The following is a 16,405-nucleotide window of genomic DNA, read 5'->3' as shown; positions in this document are numbered from 1 at the left end:
TATACTGACAACCTTTGAACGAATCTTAAATGACCTTGAGAAATATTAGCCAATCAGAAGACAGTTAGTATACAGTAAAAATTTATTATACTAAAGTCAAAAATTAAAAGGGATACTGTTCCTTTACATGACTCTAAAACTTATCAAGGTTAGATATAGGTTCAGAAGTTCTAAAATAATAGTGCATACGGTACAGTAACTCTTCCATATGGCTCCATGGTAGTCGGCCTCTAGAGCCATGATAAGGTCTCAAAAATTCTTTTAGCCTCGACCACATAGCTTCAGTGTTGTTGGTATGTTGGTATGGTTTAGGGTTTAGGGTTAGAGTTAAGGTTTAGGGTTATGGTTTAGGGTTAGGGATGAGACTATAAATTATGGACGACCTTTGAGCGACGCTAGAGTGACTCTGAGAGTGTCAACATAATAACTAAGACTAAATGAGGGTTATAAATCTGTGTGAAGAATTCAAATTATGATTTACAGTTCATGGTTAAGGTTAGGAATTATACTTAGAGTTTTCATCACGAACTGACATCAGCTATAATGCCAAAACTCTATTTATACAAATGGATAATTTAATTTCGCGCCAAAATCTTATGATCACTTCTCTTTTAGACGCTGAATTATCACGTCTTCTCTAAAATTCGTTGTAAACCGACCGTACGTAAGCATCAGGTACCGAACTTAGCGCCGTGACCTTGAAAACCCGCGAAAGCTTCTGACTGGCTCGTCAGTATAGTTTAGTCTCGCCAATATTTTATATTATACTTTCATCTACCAAGGAAGCTCTGTCAATTTTTGATATTAGACACCAACAGGTATCAGATAATCAGAAATATTTTCAACATACATAACTTCTAAAGAAAGTCTACTTAATTGTTAATACTAATACAATTTATTAGACATGTCAGGTCTGCTTTGTCATAGAATACTTCTATATATATATATATATATATATATATATATATATATATACCATTGCTTATTTTCGTTCTCTTGTTTCAAAAAAACTCTTATCCAGAAAGCCGCATTCATGGAAAAATATTTCGTTGCACCAGATCTATCGGCAGTGATATTAGCATATGATTTGAAAGATGTGAGTGAGGAATAATTAATCACGTGACACCTCTAATTTCTTGTCCTTGTTGTTTTCTGTTTTAGTGTGCGTTAAAAAATAAATAGTAAAATAGATATCCTTCTCTAAAATTATATGTATGTACATAATTTTGTCATATAATTAATAATTCATACATGGTTTGAAGTAGCGTGGGTAGCAAATGTAAAAGTGAAGACGTTCAAGGAGTAAGTTAAAAGAACTAAACTAATCCAAATTAATGTTTCTTTATGTTATCCAACTATTATTCTGCTTAGCGTTTTTTTAGCGAGTTAGCTTTCTACGGGATGGGGTCGCTAACCCCATGCACAACCCTCCTCCTTAACCCGGGCTTGGGACTGGCAGTAACTCTAGAAGAGCTACAGGAAAAGTTATGTTATCCAAGGCTTTATACATAAATATTTTGAAAATTAAAACATGAATTCGTAATTCTTTATAAAATAAAGAGAAATTTTTAGTATCAGAACGTTTAATATACAATGTTAAATTGACTGAGTTCATACTATAATCGTAATTGTAAGAATAATATTTCGAATAAATATAGATGCTATATGGTTTCAATGTGACTTGCACCACAAAAGCATTTGAAATGATGGATACAAATAGATTTTGCTAGTCCAGAATCTTTGGATCTCGATATCAATAATGGAAGCGTAGATAATATGAACTGTGTCAATGATTTTTTTGCCTTAAAATGTCCGTCACAAAACTTAAATATATACTAATTCTTAGGTCGCATCACTGGTACGTAATTATCCTGCTTTGATCATTCTTGGGATTTCTTTCTAGAATAACACCAATAACAATCCCATACATTTGCCTAAAACCTGACTTGTCTTCTGGAATATTAATTTGGATTATTTATTAAAGAACCTGATAAGAATTTCATTGAAAAGAATAATTTTCTTCCAGTTAATACATTCTCTACAGAATGAATTCTGATAAACAAAAGCTTTAGTAGCAATAAGGGTGCCATGTGAACAAAAATATCAGTACATAAAAAGATGGATTATGTATCTATGATACTGTATTCTGAACTTATTTAACAGTTTCTGTGATCATAATTTGTATAATCTCTGCACCTTGAATATCTAGGGTTTGAAATATTTTAGTGAGTTAGTTGAAATAGTATCAATAATATAGGTCTCCGTTTTAAAAATGAAAAGTATTGGAACCGGTACAATCATCAAACTTGGAAAAAGTAGTTACCAGAAATCAGTTTTAAAAATCAAGGAATCATTTAACTAAATACACTAAAAAGAAGTCAGTTGATTAGGCATGAATAAGATTTTTGTAAACCTAAAATAGTAGATTTCAACGATTTTCGACACATATTTTTTTGTAAAGAAACATCAGAGCTACACACAGTTGCTAATAAAGTTTCATTTTCATACTGATTATGTGAAAGTTTAATTGATCCGAAATTGTTTTTCAACTTTCAGCCTACTAGACGTTGTGGAAAGTCAAAGTATGATGTAGTGCGCCTTAATGCGTGAGTGATGGATGATTTTTTTATAAGTATTTCCAAACAAATTTACTGTTCTTACGATAGACTTGTTAAGTTGATGGTTTGAGATGTAGTTTATGTCATCTAGTTAACTGAGTAAAAAATAGGGTGATACATTGTGTAATAAGAAAATAGATTAGCTTTTTCGTTACCGTTCAGTTTACAAGGAATTATTTTTATTGAGAAGCCTAGATTGCCTAAATCCCATACATGAACTTATTCAAGATTCGTTTGCTTGACTAAAAGGATACGATTATTGAAACTAAGTACTTGGTATGTATGGTATAGAGACGCTGACAACTCATTATTTTATACAAATAACTTTAAACGCTTTCTATTACTGTATTAAAAAGACAGTATGATAAATCCAAATTGATAACAGTGGTTAAATAAATATGTTGTCCGCGGCTGTACAACCAATGAACAAGCTTGAAGGGGGTTCACTCAAACCTTATAGTGAAATACATCTGCTAGTTTATGTTAAAATGTGCTCACAGATCATGTATACTTTGGGCAACGAAGTTTAGATCTAGACGATGTCACCTAGTTATATTTATCCATACATTTACTTTCAATCCTATGAAGGGATGGAATTGTGAGTCCGATCTGTAACTTTGTTGAATATAATGATTTTTACTTTGAAATATTTTAAGTAATTTTTAGGCATAATTTTCTCGCACGGTTTGTTTGTCCCAGACTTTAAAACTTACTTGACTTATTCCTTCGCGTTGGCATCACAATGTAAGGCTGTAATAAGTTAACTAACATTACTATTTTATTTCGGCATGTACATTTATATGATGTTAGTTGATATGCAGGTTTTGCTTATCAACATCTAGCTTTCAAGGTTCATCCATTCATTATATCAGTTCTATGATGTAATGTTATTGATCTTATACCATAAACTTACTAGATTTAATTACGAAAAGATATTCTCATGGTCCACGAATCACTTAAGTTTGAATATTTTAATCAATCTAATAGTTATTAATGATAAATAGTTCCTTGTTTTCACAATAACAACCTTGAAATTACAATTGTGAAATATTAACAAACAATTAGTTTTGGAAAGCAATTGACTAGTTTCTTTCAACTCATTATGTTTCTCTATAGAGTAACAAAGAGAACTGGGCCTGAAAGAAGAATCGAAATCGGAGTAGACGACCAAACGACAGAACAGCCATTTCTAGACCTTATCAAATGGTCGCCAAAAAGTAATTGTATAGTAAGTTATGTGATTTATTCAATTGATTTGTTTCAGTTCGAAAAACGAGTAAATCTCCCTGAGGTTGGGATTTATAATCCATCAAGTGACATACTGAATCGATTAATTGAAAAATGTTAGTTTGCATACCATTTCAGCCCAGCCACTGTCTCATAATTACTAGATTGTATGTGAAAGTGCTGTTATAGTACTGCTCGTCTATCTTTGACTGAAATTTGTATATAATTCACTCGTAGATTCTGCATGAATATCACTGAACTTGAAATCAGAAAAGAATTTAGATGATGTAAGCATGATATCCTTCTTATATTTAACAAGTATTTATCTGTAATATGGTTATTGAACGTAAAATATACATCGTAGGGTAAAATGCACATTTCAGATTAATGATGATGAACCTTTATCTGTTATTCTACATTGTCACAGTACACTCCGTTGAACACTCTATAACTTGATTTTTATGCTTATCAAATTTGTGGACGTAACAAAATTCATGGGTCCTGTTGTCGCCTGTGTTTTTAAAATTATATACTTATTTGGCATTCATTTATGAACGTCTACAAAATGTAAGCATTCTTCTCAATATGCCATTGTGCACGATGCATAAACGCAAATATTATTAAATATAAATGATTGATCATTCACTCTTGTGAGAAAGTATTTTCTGCTAGAAATTCGAAATACTCAAATAATAAATAAATATTGGTAAAATATAACGTAATATACAAATATCTTTGGTATTTGGCACATTCGAAGCAAAGCCATATAGCATTAACCATAGGAGTGTAACTATATAAATGGTATTTCAATCACTAAAGCAACGATATTATTGCTACATGCTTTTCTTCAACGCAAAAATGTCTGATAATCGCATATGCATACCAGTTGTCAGCGTTTCTATGTTTTAGCATTTTTCATGGTTACCGACTAAAAGTATAGATGATTTGTAACTTAGTAGTATGGGGAGATTGTTGAAAATGTATGATTTTCAGTTTAAATCTGATGAGTCTTCTAGCTGAGCATTAGATTTGGTTCACAAGCTCTTCTAGTAACTCCCATGCTCAATCTAAACAGCAACTTGAATACGAGAGAAAGGCGCGAAATGTGGAAGGAGTTACTTTACTCCACAGTTTCATTCCTGTACGGAAAATCTAGGGTTTTTAATAGTATGGCCTTGAGTTTCCGGAAAATTCTGGAATGCTACTCCACATAGTATAAGTAATCGCCATTCAGCAACACAATATGTGACTTCCCACTTTCTAGATGTTTCTGACAAAACCTCTAGTGAATGCTGATGGATTAAGATGCTTCTCAGTGTTTTCAGAGCCTTTTTTGGTTGTTTTTCGAGGAGTTTTCTGGATCTCCCCAACAAAATAACAAGCTTCACATAGACCACAGCTGGAAGACAGTAAGAATTGGACGGCTATTCGGTGCTGGTAAGAAACTTCTCAGTGGTGGACAGCGAAGAATCTGCAACCGGTCATCGGACTCAGGGTCTTCGGTACTGGACACAGACAATTTACCTATGGACCACCACCCTCTCCCATTGCATGTGTTGGGTAATTGTCCTGCACTGATGGAGTTTAACCATGCTGGGTACGAATTATCTATCTGCCCCGCTCAATGGATGGGGATTTCGCAATATGGTGAATTAGGGTTAAGTTAGATATTAGCGCCTTTGGATCATAATTACACAGATGCATTTACTCTTTGTCTTACCCTAGATCCTGACTTACAGCACTCCTTTTAAAGTCTCATTATTTGATTCCAATAAGACTAAATGACGATGATGTTAGTGAAATAAATAAACTATTTATCTTTGTATATATGCTGTTGACAATTTGTGTTAACTACGTAGAAACAAAGAGTTGAATACTAGTTGTACATGAAGACATTCATGTGGACATGTAAACTGAACAAGTGAAAAAAGAGATCGAATTAACGCAGAAAAGAGTAGCTTTACAGACAGTAGCTTACAAAATAATGGAAGATTTAGTTTTAAAATAAGCCTAATAATGTATGAATTACAGGCAACCAATTAGAATATAGATGTCAGATGCACTTCTGGGAGATCAAAATATTTCCAAAGTTAATAGTGAATAGGGGGTTGTTTGTGGAGATTTTGTTAGTAATTTTTATATATACTTGAAATCATGTGTCAATTGAAGCTAGACCACCATGGAAAACCTGGAAGCACTGGAGGGCCGTTTCGTCCTATTGTTGGACTCCTCAGCAGTGTGCATCCACGATCCCGCCTCGCGAGCGAGATTTAAACCCAGGACCTATCAGTCTCGCGCGCGAGCACTTAACCAATAGACCGCTGAGCCGGCATCCAACTGTGTTAATGTCTAACTTCAACCGATCCACGAAATCGAGCAACCATTCACCAATGTCATCAGTGAGTTGACATCTCCCAACAGACCTGGTCTAGCATCAATTGACTCATGATTTCAACTATATATAAAAATTAATAGTGAATAATCAACTTGAACATGTATATGAAAATACACTAGGAATGCACCTAGACATGCATACATACAAAATAATTACCAAACTTACGGCTAAACGTGCAAAGGTGGAAGAATGTTTTACAACAGTTCGTATCAGTCTGTACCGGGTTCCACTGCTAGCCACTATCCATCTTTGCTTACCATGCTTGTGAATTAAGGTATTATCGAGGCAATACGCATAGTGTGCACATATGCCAATATGAGACTGATGATCTGCAGTCCTAAACATCAATGGGAAGATTCAAATAAACATTACCAAGTGAATCTGTTATAATAATTTATCCTGAAATTGTAAATTGCTCAAGATAACTAAAGATCACGCGACCTTTATGCATACTTCTCGAATCATTCGTTCTCATAATAATTGCCACATCATAATTCTATATGTCTGTCATTCATCTGTTCATTATCATTGGATTATATTTATGTGGTTTTGAAAATTGGCAAACTCATATCATTAGTTGAATTCACAAGTTGATCCAAGCTAGACCACCACCGAAAACCTGGAAGCACTGCACAGCCGTTTCGTCCTAGTATGGAACTTCAGTGCTTCAGGGTTTTCAATCGTGGTCTAGTTTAAATCGATTTGTGGTTCCAACTGTTAAAAAAATACTGCAATCTCCGAAAATTCCCTTACTGGTAACTCATATTAGTAGCCACTTTAACGACGATTATGACTGATTTATTATGTATAAACTTACGTACTATCCTTAAGTCATGCTCGTCCACTGAATTATACGATTGAATGATTTATTGTTTTTCTTGATATTAGTGTTTGGTACTCTTATATTTTTTAAAATTCCTAATACATTCATTGTATGACTTTAGGCTTTTGTAGCTCAGAAGAATATCCACTTGTTGTTCAATCCACTTGATTTAAATATTAGGAAAATTGTAAATCTTACACAATCGATGCCCCAAAGTCATATGTCTTATGGTGTATCAACTTGGTTATATGAAGGTATGTAATATATAGTTTAATATTATATTGGAAGATGAACTAAGATACTGTACAAAAGCCATTTTTCGGGTAATTGACTTATTCAGTAGAGCAAGAATACTATGATTTACTGTATCGAAGAAATTAAAATCACAAAAAAATTAAATGCGAATCAATTTATCGGTATATTTATAGTTTGAATAAGTTTGTCAGTCAATTTGACTTCCGATATCAAAAGATTCCTGTTGGAGTGAGGAAATTATTCTTTTGTTATGTTGGTTACCTTTACGGCTGTCATGATAAAAAAGACGGGATTTAATCTATAGTTGATAAAAAATCACCAACCTCCTAAAACATCGCTTAGTAAGAGCTTCAGCTAAGATACTAATCTGGAATCGAATTCAGCAATTTGAAGCGTTTTATTTTTAGTAAGCGAAGCACGATGAATATGAATACTTTAAATACTGATTATTCTGTAGTATTACTCTAAACTCTGCTGCATAACCTATGTAATTGGATGCTAGTAACTTCACCATTTCAACCCACAATATGATCACGAACTTTTGCGATAAGTGAAGTAGGGATAAAAAAGACTCTCATAGTTGATTTGACCTAGAACTACACCAATAATCGGAAAGATCACGATCAAAGCTCATTAAAGACGTACTATTTTGTGTAATGAAATATGTACACAAACTTTTGTCACAAGGTTTAACCCGTTCGCTTTTCACAGGTCTAGTAATTATCTTACCTCACATTGCAGGAATGAAACTCGTACAAGTTTATGTTTATTTATATAGATTGAGAAAGGAAGGAAAATCATTTTAGTTAACTTATGATGAAACATGATAGTTCTGCCTGGTTGACACATATAATTGAGACTTTATCTTGTTCTCAGTTGATTGCTAATTCAAGTTAACTTGTTTTAAGGTTGGTGAGTAATTCCGAATTCACTTAACGTACGTGAATGTATGGTACAACTTTCATCAGTGTGAATAACATTGAAGCAAATAGTAGTGTGTCCCATTTTGTAAATAATTACTGGTCTTCACACTAATTTCTAACACATATCAGATGTGATGAATTTTACGATACTTTCGAAGTGAATCTTTTAATCATTAAATCCAAGAGCTAAACGAATGTGGACTGAAGACACAATCGAAGACGAGCTGTATATAATCTGATGAACACTTATGGAGAATGACCTCCCACCCGAGTTCAGTGACAGTAATCTAGAACCAAATCGCCAAATTAAAGTACTCCTACAGTTTCGAAGAAAGTTTTATCCTTTGATATCAAATTTAGGAGAGATACGACATCTGATATATTCAAGAATACACTATCCAGATTCTTGAAAAAGACTTTTTATTCAGTAGGAAACTCATTCGGAGAAGTATCAAGGATAAACTGTCACTTTAGGGCACTTCAATATGCATCTATCAGTTTACTAGCCTTTGTTAGGCAGGTTACGTTGGACATAAAAAGCAGTTCAGTTCTCAAACACTTGGGGAACTTTTATGATATCGACCATATTATCCAACAAAAATTCATTTTGATTGATCTCCACTAGAATAAGTTTGGCTATCTTTGGTAACTTTTTAGAACCCCTCCGTCTTACTATTGACTACTACATGTAAAACGTTACGCATAAATACGATTGTACAGCTTCAGAAAATGATATCATCGGAAAGAAACGTTTTTTCCCTGAAACGTTTTCATTCTTTCTATGAAATCCATGAAAGTAAAATTTTTTGAAGTACTGTTGTCATATGTTAATTGTGTAGAAAATTATTGTTGCTATAATAGGTGATAATAATGGCAATAATTGAAAAACGCTAAATAGAAATCTATACTTCTTTTGTTTCTTATGAAATTTCTGATGTATAGAGGAAATTTTACACACCAATGAAGCATTATGGTGGAGCGACAGTGGAAATTACCTAGCTGTTGCTGCGTTTGATGAAACGAATGTGAGTACATATGAAATACTTAAATTTGACGATGTTCGTGAGTTCAAAAATGGAAAAAAGAAGATCAAATATTCAATGGTAAGTGAAAATATCTGGTTGGAGTGATGTGAATGATTTCTTTTTATTTTACTGTGAAATATAGTAAATATCATGTGTTCAACAATGAATAAATGCATTGTTATTTATTCAGCAACTTATAAGTAATGAGTTTTGTTACGTCCTTGAATCTGTCTACCCACTTTAGTGCCGAGTATAACTTGTCTAATGTAGATTAAGACCTTGACACAATAGGCTGGCCGGCCTAACTTTGAGGTTAGTATGCGTGAGTTCGAAGTGGGGGTAGAGAGACGAAAACTATTCTATCCCTGATTGGCTGGCAAGCACGCGAGAGAGAGAAGACAAGGACAACTGGAACACTAATCACCTTATTCCAATCCCGATCTAGCACTCGAATTCCGAATTCAGATTAGTGGGAAAAGATACCTGTATAAATAGATGAATAACCTGACCACAACGTACAATAATTAGGAAAATACAATTATGTCCAAAACTGGGGGATTAGAGTAGAAAATAGAGTACAAAAGGTTGCGTCTAAATCACAATAGCTTCGGAACAGAAAATGCTATGGCAGTGAATCATACATCAAACGAAAGCTCATGATCTGTAGAATGGACTAGGGGAAAAAGTAAATGTTACAGTTTTACAAGCTTTGAATTAAATGAAATAACGTCCCCCAAAATAGCTTCCGTAGTTTGTCGAGGCTTCTTGTTTCGAGGTTTACATCAAGTTTTCAAATTCCGTTCTGATTATCAGGCGCGTAAATTCGAAGATATTTAAGGTAGCCTACTTGATCAATATTGACTAGGTCGAATTATAGACTTGTAGATTTGTTAGTGTTAGGTGTGGATTAGGGAAACTAGTTTATTTTTAAAAAATTATTCTATTTTTAGTTGAGTTATTGAGGAGTCTTCACACTAAAAACCATCATCAGAGTCTCATGGCATTCGAAAAAAGACTCTTCAGTACTATACACTTAAGAAGTGAAATGGAATGCGTCAGTTTCACTTATGTCTCAATGTAGCCACATTATCTCTTGACCAATGAATCAGAGTCCGATAGTTCAGCAACGTGGACTGAATCGTACGTTAACCACCCGATACTAACGGTAGTACAAGTACTATTCAAGAGTTAGTTGAATATAACTAGTCACAACATCTTATTAGAATATTTGCCGTTCATTTAAAACTCATCAATTAAATAGTTCATTATTATCGTTTAGTTAAATGGTACGGTATTAATTCATTGTAAAGAGAGTTACTCTATATACTAAAGTCAGATGGGAAATTTTAAAAGTCTAAGGCCTTGAGAAAAAATAGAATATCTATTCGTTAAAACCTAAAGCTATTCGTTAAATAATAGTTGATGATATCAGATGGTTTGGGATAATTCTCAAGAGACTCGGGAACTAGGTTATGTTCTAGTTCTCACTTACCATCAAGAGGTACCTGAAATAGCGAGGAGATTGATGCTCTTCTATTGAGTCAGACCAAGAATACTCAGTTTCATGATATGAGACGATACTATTGAGCTCTCCGGACATCAAATGACTACCTGTCGAACTGACTGATTATTGGCTATGTTTTGTTAGACAACTCCATAATGATGGTCGACTTCCCCCGATAAAGTTTGAATGTGACGATCGTTTAAATTGATTGTATCAACAAATAAATGCAGTATTTAACAACTGGAAAAACAAGAACTGTAGACTCATCTAAACTGATAAATACGTCTATTATATCCCGAAGAGATTGATGAATGGTAACTCTGAGAACTATTTATGGACCAATATGATATGTAAATTTCCTATTGTATAATTGTTAAGTAACTAAACTATTCATGTTCGTGTCCTTCTTATGATAAGCTTTATTTTGACCTATAGACTATTGTTATACGATTTACCATTCTTGAGTTATCCTTAGTCCATTAATTACTGTTCACCCTATTCACAGTCACATTTGGCTAAATCTTGTACAAATGTTATTTTCTATTTTATGGTACGATGTGGTCAGTTTGTTTGGTATATAAACCCAGTATGTTTGAGAATAATGATTCACATTGCAGAGGCTGTTATTGGTATTCTGGACTTAACTGTCTAGCTAGGTAGAAAGCAGGACTGATAAGTACTCAAGACTGCTCATACGGCTTTTGTGTATCATTGCTCTGATCGATAATTCACTCCTCACTGACTGGCCGGAATCATCACCTCATATATAAAACAGGGCACACACGCACTCGATATAACAACGTCTTTGCTTTCCCGAAATTCCATTCAGAAGCCGTAATCTGTCAAGCCAGTTAAGTCAGGAATGAGACAACTAGTCACTAACGATATTTAATGAATATAACACAATATTTCAAATTCAACAAGATTAAAATATGTGGAGTATTTTATTCCAGATTGGTGGTCCAAAAGTATCAAGTTTTCAATCAGAACTGAATGTTGAGATCCAGATCATGTCTCGCGTCGTAGGAGATTACTGTTAGAGAGTTCCGAATTGGGATAGAAAAGCTGTTTATGTTTTTGACAGGTATTCATCTGGTAGTCATTGATAACCAAAACAACCCAATTAAACTTATAGTCATTTAAATAATGATAAAAACAATGACATTATTCGATATTGCAAGTTTAGTACAATATGATATTTTTGGCACTTATTATTTAAATAGGTTCCTCTACATCATCTTATAAGTCATAAAATGTTTGTTTACGTAATTGCTTGAAATTAGTACGTAAAATTGCATTAAATTAATTCTTCATGATAAGATAATAACCTACACACAAATGAATAAGAAATAGGTCCTATAGTAGACGTTTCTGGTTGGATCGGCTCTTAAATTTCGGAGGAATGGTAAATGATAAGAGGTAATATACAAAACTGAAAAAGAATGAAAGTTAATCTTCAGTAGTACCAGAAACACATGGATTCTTTATATAATAATTCAAATGAAAAACTTTTATCGGTAGTCATAAAAAATGTCAATAGTGAGGGAGATGGAAAGAAAAATTTTCATCAAGATTGTTGTCATTTTTATCACAGAATCTCCCACAGTACAAACTTCATGTTATTTGAACGGAGTGTTTTCTTGTATTAGACTAAAGCTAACAGTTGAAAATGTATGAGCACTATGTTTAATACCATTAAGATGTTATCATCATTTAGTGAACTAGAATGAGAAGAAACTGAAATACATACAGTAAGATCATTCACATTCTTTATAAAGGTGTCTTTATGAGGTACTAGATCACACAAATATTACTGTGAAATATTTCATTTGTTAACGGTATTTCGTTTCTCAGTAGAAAGAAATAGATTACCTTCCATAAAGAGTCTCAGAGATTTTGTTTTGTTCCAAATTCAGTAAAGTTAGTTGTCTATGTGATTTAATTAGACCAGAATCTTACACTAATTTGTTTTATAATTTCTAACCGTCAACAAAATGCCATCTGATATGATTTATGTTAACGAGTTATACAAAATTACGCCTTTAAATTATTGGTCTAAATTATCTGTTCTATGCTTCATAAATATTTTTTTAAAATTTAATTTTATCATGAAGTTAGAAAAATGTCTTATATTTCTTAAGTACTTTAATGATGGCAGTGTTCAAGCGATCATTCTCTCCTCAAAGTTCTTTATTTATTGATTGAGTTAAGAGACCCTGCCATTGACAAGATCATAATACGCTGAACCCAAGTTATAATTGAATCACCTTTAGTCTTAATTGTAGTGCTACTCTGGCTTTTATTCAACTTCGAGGATGATCGTTGAGTGCTATAAGTGGTTTACCCACTAAACCACATTATATCTATAGAAGACTTTTAAATGATATAATTTTATGATAATGGAACAATTATGTCCATTTACTACAAAGATTGAAAATTTTGTTCAATTTTTCAAATGACTGAAAATTAAGGTATAATTTTCTTATTTTATACACTTTTTAGGCAGGCGAGACGTCCTTGTATAATAGTCCTGTGGTTACCTTATATCTGTACGATATGAAAACTATGAACTTTCAAGTAATTCCGCGACCTAAACAAATTCCTAGGTGAGCGTATTTCAATATCTATATAACTTTATATCTATTACTAACTGTATTCTATGTACACCAAGAATCTCAGCATTGATTAATCAAATATACAAGTGATTAAATAAAAATAACTTTCAATGCAGTCTCATTAAATTATACAACTACATCTGCAAACTAACAATTAGAGCATTACGTTTCCTAATACCACTCACACTTTTACTACTTCTGCAACGTTGACATTTTTTGATCATCTCATCTTTCTGTGCTGACATGGTGTACCGACTCAAACCAATCCACATGTGTCAGATTATTTGTTGTTTATAATTATTGCCCTGCTACTTATATGCATAAATATAAAACACGATATTATGATTTTTTGCTTAAATATCACACTGAAATTAAATCATTGTGGTTTCTGCTACAAGATCGCCTAATTTTGCAATGACGTATGAAAAGAGTTTTGAAATCCTCAGTGTGTTTCATATTCCGAAATCTATCAAGTTTCATCAGAAAACTAATCATGTAGCACTTCATTCTCTATATGCGTGTACATTATATTATTGTATGTGAATTAAAAAACAAGGAAACTAAATCCTCCTGAACTACCATGTTGAATTATTCTGGAATAAATCAATGATTTACGAGTTGCTATGTTTATTATATTGTGTATAGTGATGGATTACTGACAATGGCGCTCTGGATGAATGATGACATTTTTGTACATGCATGGACTAACCGTATTCAGAATCGTGGTTGGATAACCGTCTTCAGTCAATCTCTGAATCAAAGTTGGGTTGTAAGTTCATCAAAACTTTTTTTATCCAAGAGTTCCTTTTTAAACACGATTTGCATTCCATCGTTAAAACTTCTTCCAGTCATCGCACGTTTTGCCCAGTTTTTCTCTCTAGGCTATAGATTATCTGCATTATGTGTTAACAATACATTTGACATTCATGTAATATTTGAATATTTAGTTCAAAGAACTAGGAGATAACTATTAAACATTTGTTTGTATTCTTTCTACACAATTGTGTAATCATGGAATAACCTCAGCTGGGGTATTGTCGAAAACCAGAGAACATTAGATAAGTGTATTAAAAAACCCTTCACCAGTCTCTGTTTTAAAAATACAGCTATACGGCGTAAAGTCTGTTACGTGTGAAAATAAGCAGAAATAATATTCATATTAGCAATTTAAATTATTCAACAGGACACTTTCATCACTTAACATAATGCAGAATAATATTTATTGCCGAAAAGATTTGTTTATTAAGCACTAAAGACATAGATACTAGAGTAGCTAAAATATTGTTTGCTAAACTTATTACTTTTTTAATTGTATAAAAATATTTATTTGTTATCCCTGTCTCTATGCGACTCTTACACAATTGTGTTGATGTTACTTATTTTCAGTTTTTTAAAATTGGTTATGAAACTGGATGGGTGGATTTGGTAAGTGAATTACCTTGACTATTTATTGTATTCTAGAACTAAGTATCTACTGAATGTTATCTAGGTTTACGTTACTTGTGAAGTAAGTGAGATATCCGCCTAACAAACAAGAGACGAGTTGAATGTGCAGTGGTTCACTTTGTCCTCTTTGATATCCATGAAACTTGGCCCATAAAAGTAGAGGGTATTTCTAGATTACTAGTGCCTGATGGTAGGTATCGCTAACGAATTGCCCACGTACATTGCGAACACAAAGTAGGTAGCCGTGAGGCAAGACGCTGGCGGAACTAAGCAAATGTGGAAAACTGGTTAATGGGGTTATGAAACTTTATCGGCTAGCGTAGTCAGGACATGTATTATGTATGCTCAATCACCACCTATCTTGACAAGCAATGCTAAGTGGTTACTACGTAGTTTGAAAGTAAGCTGAAAGAAGGATGAATCAAAACATGATATCAGTCCATGATGTCATTAATAGTTGGAGTAAGGCGTCTTGGTAGACATACTCCTGTCGACGTCCAGGGATATTTTTCATCAAGCATCATTAAAGTTTTTTAGAGTGCTGCTATCTAAATGAGACGCATTTCATGTTTTTTTGAAAAGTTATAAACCGCAATGATGTCTACACTAAAAAATAACATTGATGCCTAATCTTTTCAGATAAGGCATTAGCACTCTTTGGATTTTGTTTACATTTGAAGAACAATCCTATTTAATTTTGTCTTTTTCAGTTAAAGCAGACTAATGTGGAGCCTATAATTAACAAAGAAAATCAAGAAATGTTAATTATACTTCCAAGAGATTATTCAGAAAAAGGGTATAGGGGTATAGCAAAACTAAAAATTGTAAGTCGTCATGGTATTTAATACTTTAACTATTCAATCATTTGTACAACATACATCTGAAACTATTACTGTTTATAGTTAGTTTATATTAAGTAATTGCTTGAACAAACAAAGCCACATGTAATATTATGGCGTCTCTAAAAAGGAAGCTTGATAAATAAACTGTGCCAACAAGCCAATAAAAAAGTAGATAGCAGCTCTTCGATTTTTTGCAAAAATCAAAATTCTGTGATGGATAGTCTGTACCTTATAAAGATATACGTAAAAACTAGGTAAGGCTTATTGATATTTAGTTACTAAGACCGTCAAGGTAGATAAACACGACATGGCTAACAGATAGGAATGAACTTCAGAGATCCTATCAAATGTTTTATCAAATAGATTGGTAATTATAAACGTTATTTACTCAGTATCTGTTTCCTCAAAAGACCTGTTCTCATCCATAGTTCAAAATGTATGTTAATTTTCTCAATTACTTTAATTCGGAAACATTATTCAAAAATGACGAATTTTAAAGAATATCAATGTGGCATTAAAGTTAAAACAAAACGAGGCCCTCAGAAATTTCATCAAACTGCGGCAAATCCTCTACTAATAGAGTCAATCCAATTTTATTGACTGTGATATTCATATTTGAAAAAATCAGTTGATGAATAAGGATTTGTATAAACGGTACCCTACGTTTTGTTCTTACCTCTTCAGTTACAAATGGATAACAACATATTCTGGATTTCTTGAAAAAAATTCATG

The 16,405-nt window shown here is 33.0% G+C and overlaps 1 protein-coding gene across 1 annotated transcript in view; it reads left to right on the top strand.

Annotated features, from left to right (window-relative positions):
• Positions 1-16,405, top strand: part of Smp_057530 (subfamily S9B unassigned peptidase (S09 family)) — a gene marked incomplete at its 5' end in the record, with an annotated part of 41,809 nt that overhangs the window by 10,850 nt on the left and 14,554 nt on the right. Inside the window, 9 exons of the mRNA XM_018798667.1 lie at positions 1,022-1,096; positions 2,557-2,606; positions 3,735-3,846; positions 7,185-7,317; positions 9,184-9,344; positions 13,273-13,376; positions 14,031-14,154; positions 14,772-14,810; positions 15,542-15,655. Of these exons, the coding sequence (XP_018653586.1) occupies positions 1,022-1,096; positions 2,557-2,606; positions 3,735-3,846; positions 7,185-7,317; positions 9,184-9,344; positions 13,273-13,376; positions 14,031-14,154; positions 14,772-14,810; positions 15,542-15,655 (912 nt within the window). The remainder of the gene's footprint in view (positions 1-1,021; positions 1,097-2,556; positions 2,607-3,734; positions 3,847-7,184; positions 7,318-9,183; positions 9,345-13,272; positions 13,377-14,030; positions 14,155-14,771; positions 14,811-15,541; positions 15,656-16,405) is intronic.

The sequence above is a fragment of the Schistosoma mansoni genome, chromosome 7 (assembly GCF_000237925.1).
Source record: "Schistosoma mansoni strain Puerto Rico chromosome 7, complete genome".
Taxonomy (NCBI): Eukaryota; Metazoa; Platyhelminthes; class Trematoda; order Strigeidida; family Schistosomatidae; genus Schistosoma; species Schistosoma mansoni.
Note: the sequence above shows the minus strand (reverse complement) of the source record. Positions and strands in the feature narration are given on the sequence as shown.